This window comes from Orycteropus afer, unplaced genomic scaffold (genome assembly GCF_000298275.1).
Source record: "Orycteropus afer afer isolate SDZICR_OR568_19922 unplaced genomic scaffold, OryAfe1.0 scaffold00113, whole genome shotgun sequence".
In the NCBI taxonomy this organism is placed as follows: Eukaryota; Metazoa; Chordata; class Mammalia; order Tubulidentata; family Orycteropodidae; genus Orycteropus; species Orycteropus afer.
In genome coordinates this window covers 7,767,551-7,769,514 of record NW_006921700.1, presented here as the reverse complement: position 1 = coordinate 7,769,514, position 1,964 = coordinate 7,767,551, and the positions used below count along the sequence as shown (strand labels likewise).

General features: G+C 49.4%; 1 protein-coding gene across 1 annotated transcript in view; it reads left to right on the top strand.

Annotated features, from left to right (window-relative positions):
* SLC14A2 (solute carrier family 14 member 2) overlaps positions 1-1,964 on the top strand; it is a 67,919-nt gene that overhangs the window by 7,672 nt on the left and 58,283 nt on the right. The window contains exons 2-3 of the mRNA XM_007943848.2: positions 261-441; positions 1,387-1,576. Coding sequence (XP_007942039.1) covers positions 261-441; positions 1,387-1,576 — 371 coding nt within the window. The remainder of the gene's footprint in view (positions 1-260; positions 442-1,386; positions 1,577-1,964) is intronic.

Genomic DNA, 1,964 nt, shown 5'->3' with positions numbered 1-1,964 from the left:
CAGAGGCTTCATCAAACTACCAAAGGGATCCAGGACACAAAAAGGTTAAGACACTCTGAATGTAGAAAAGCTAGTAGTCCTAGGAAGAGTATGCCCACATGGTATGCTCTGAGAAACTTCAGTCAGTGAGCATGTATCTTGCTCTTTTGTCTCATGATGCCTTATCTTTATCCAAAAGTCTGACACCCTCAATCACCCCTAATGCCCCTATTCTATGAAAGGTATCTTATTTGATATTTTGTCATGGCTTCTCCTGAAAGGATCTTCGGTCATCCAATGAAGACAGCCACATTGTGAAAATTGAAAAGCCCAATGAAAGGAGTAAAAGGAGAGAAAGCAACGTGGCCCATCGGGGCTCTGCACATCACGGAGGCATCAGCCTCTTCCAGGCAGTGGGTTACCTCACGGGTGAGATGAAGGAGTGCAGGAGCTGGCTGAAAGGTAGGTGAATAGCTGGTGGGAGCAGTCAGTCCAGCCCAAGGAGACAGCTCTCCCTCTGGCGTCAGTGAGGAGGCTGCCCCGTCACTCACCATGGCAGTCTCCCACAGATGCACAGCTTCAACTCTGGGTTGACCCCGGGTGGGCATGATATAACCCACTTACCTAAAATTGCCATAGTTTCAGAATTAAGCACATTTCAGTGGGCTTAGTTCTTTGCAAATTGTTCACTCCTACATGGAATCCAAGATAACCACACTAGCAACATATAAGTCATTCCCCAAGCAAGCTGAATGGCCATTCCTTCACTTGTTCATGCCAGGAAAATATTGGCATCACCCTCCCCAGTGTTTCAGGCTTCTTTCATTTTAAGTTCTTGCCATTCTTCACCTCCCTGAGCTGCACGCTGCAACAAATACCCACACACACACACTTGCCACCACCTGCACAGGTTGTCCTGGAAACCAAATGAGAGAATGAAGCAGAATATATGTCCCCTCTTCTAGACCTGGCTTCTCCTGGGCCCTAACTCAATTCTGATTTTCACAGCTGGGCTGAACAATTTTCCTAGCTTCCTTTCCTCTAGGCTACTTCCTTTGCTGCCCAGATATCAGCCCTCAACTAAGTTATATAGCATTATACAAGAAGTTTTCTTCCCTGCCCTCGGACCAATGCATTTCCCTTGGAATGTTCCAGGGCTTCCTTGCCAACCAAGCCAGTGGCTGGAACAGCTAAATTGGTCTTAGCATGGGTGTGTGGCAAAAACTGCCACCCACTGCAGCTGATTCCTGGGTTACTCAGGGACTTGGGCTGAGCGCCAACTCCCCCCTCCCCATCCCCACTCCAGTCCCACCAGGCTTGCGCATCCCTGTCTGCCTTGGTTGTCATGCCAAGTGGCCCAGCACTGATGCCCAGGTTGAACTGTGTTGATGGCTCTATCTCTTTCAGATAAGCCCCTGGCTGTCCAGTTCACAGACTGGGTCTTGAGGGGCACTGCTCAGGTGATGTTCGTCAACAACCCTCTCAGTGGGCTCATCATCTTCATCGGGCTCCTGATCCAGAATCCCTGGTGGACAATTGCTGGGGGCTTGGGGGCTGTGGTCTCAACCTTAACTGCCCTCGCCTTGAGCCAGGACAGGTGAGTCCTTGTTCTGGTTACCTAGTACCTCTCTGACAAGAATATACCACAAATGGAATGCTTTGAAAAAACAGTAGTTTATTCTTACAATTTGGAGGCTTTAAGTCCAAGTTCAAAGTGCCAGGTTCTAGGGGCTTGGTGAAAGCCCCTCAGCCTTGCTCTTCAGGTCTGCCTCTTGCTCCCAGCCCACTGGAGCTAGAGGCATTTCTTCACTGAGACAGCTGCTGGCTGCTGAGACTGACAAACCTAAGGCTGACAAGTAAAAGGCACAGCCCTGATGTTACCAAACCACACAGCAGGCCATTAATTTAAGTTCATTGACAGTCCCAGGGTTGGCAGAGCACAGCAGGCTGCTGAACAATGACACAGCTACATGCAAGGATCAAGC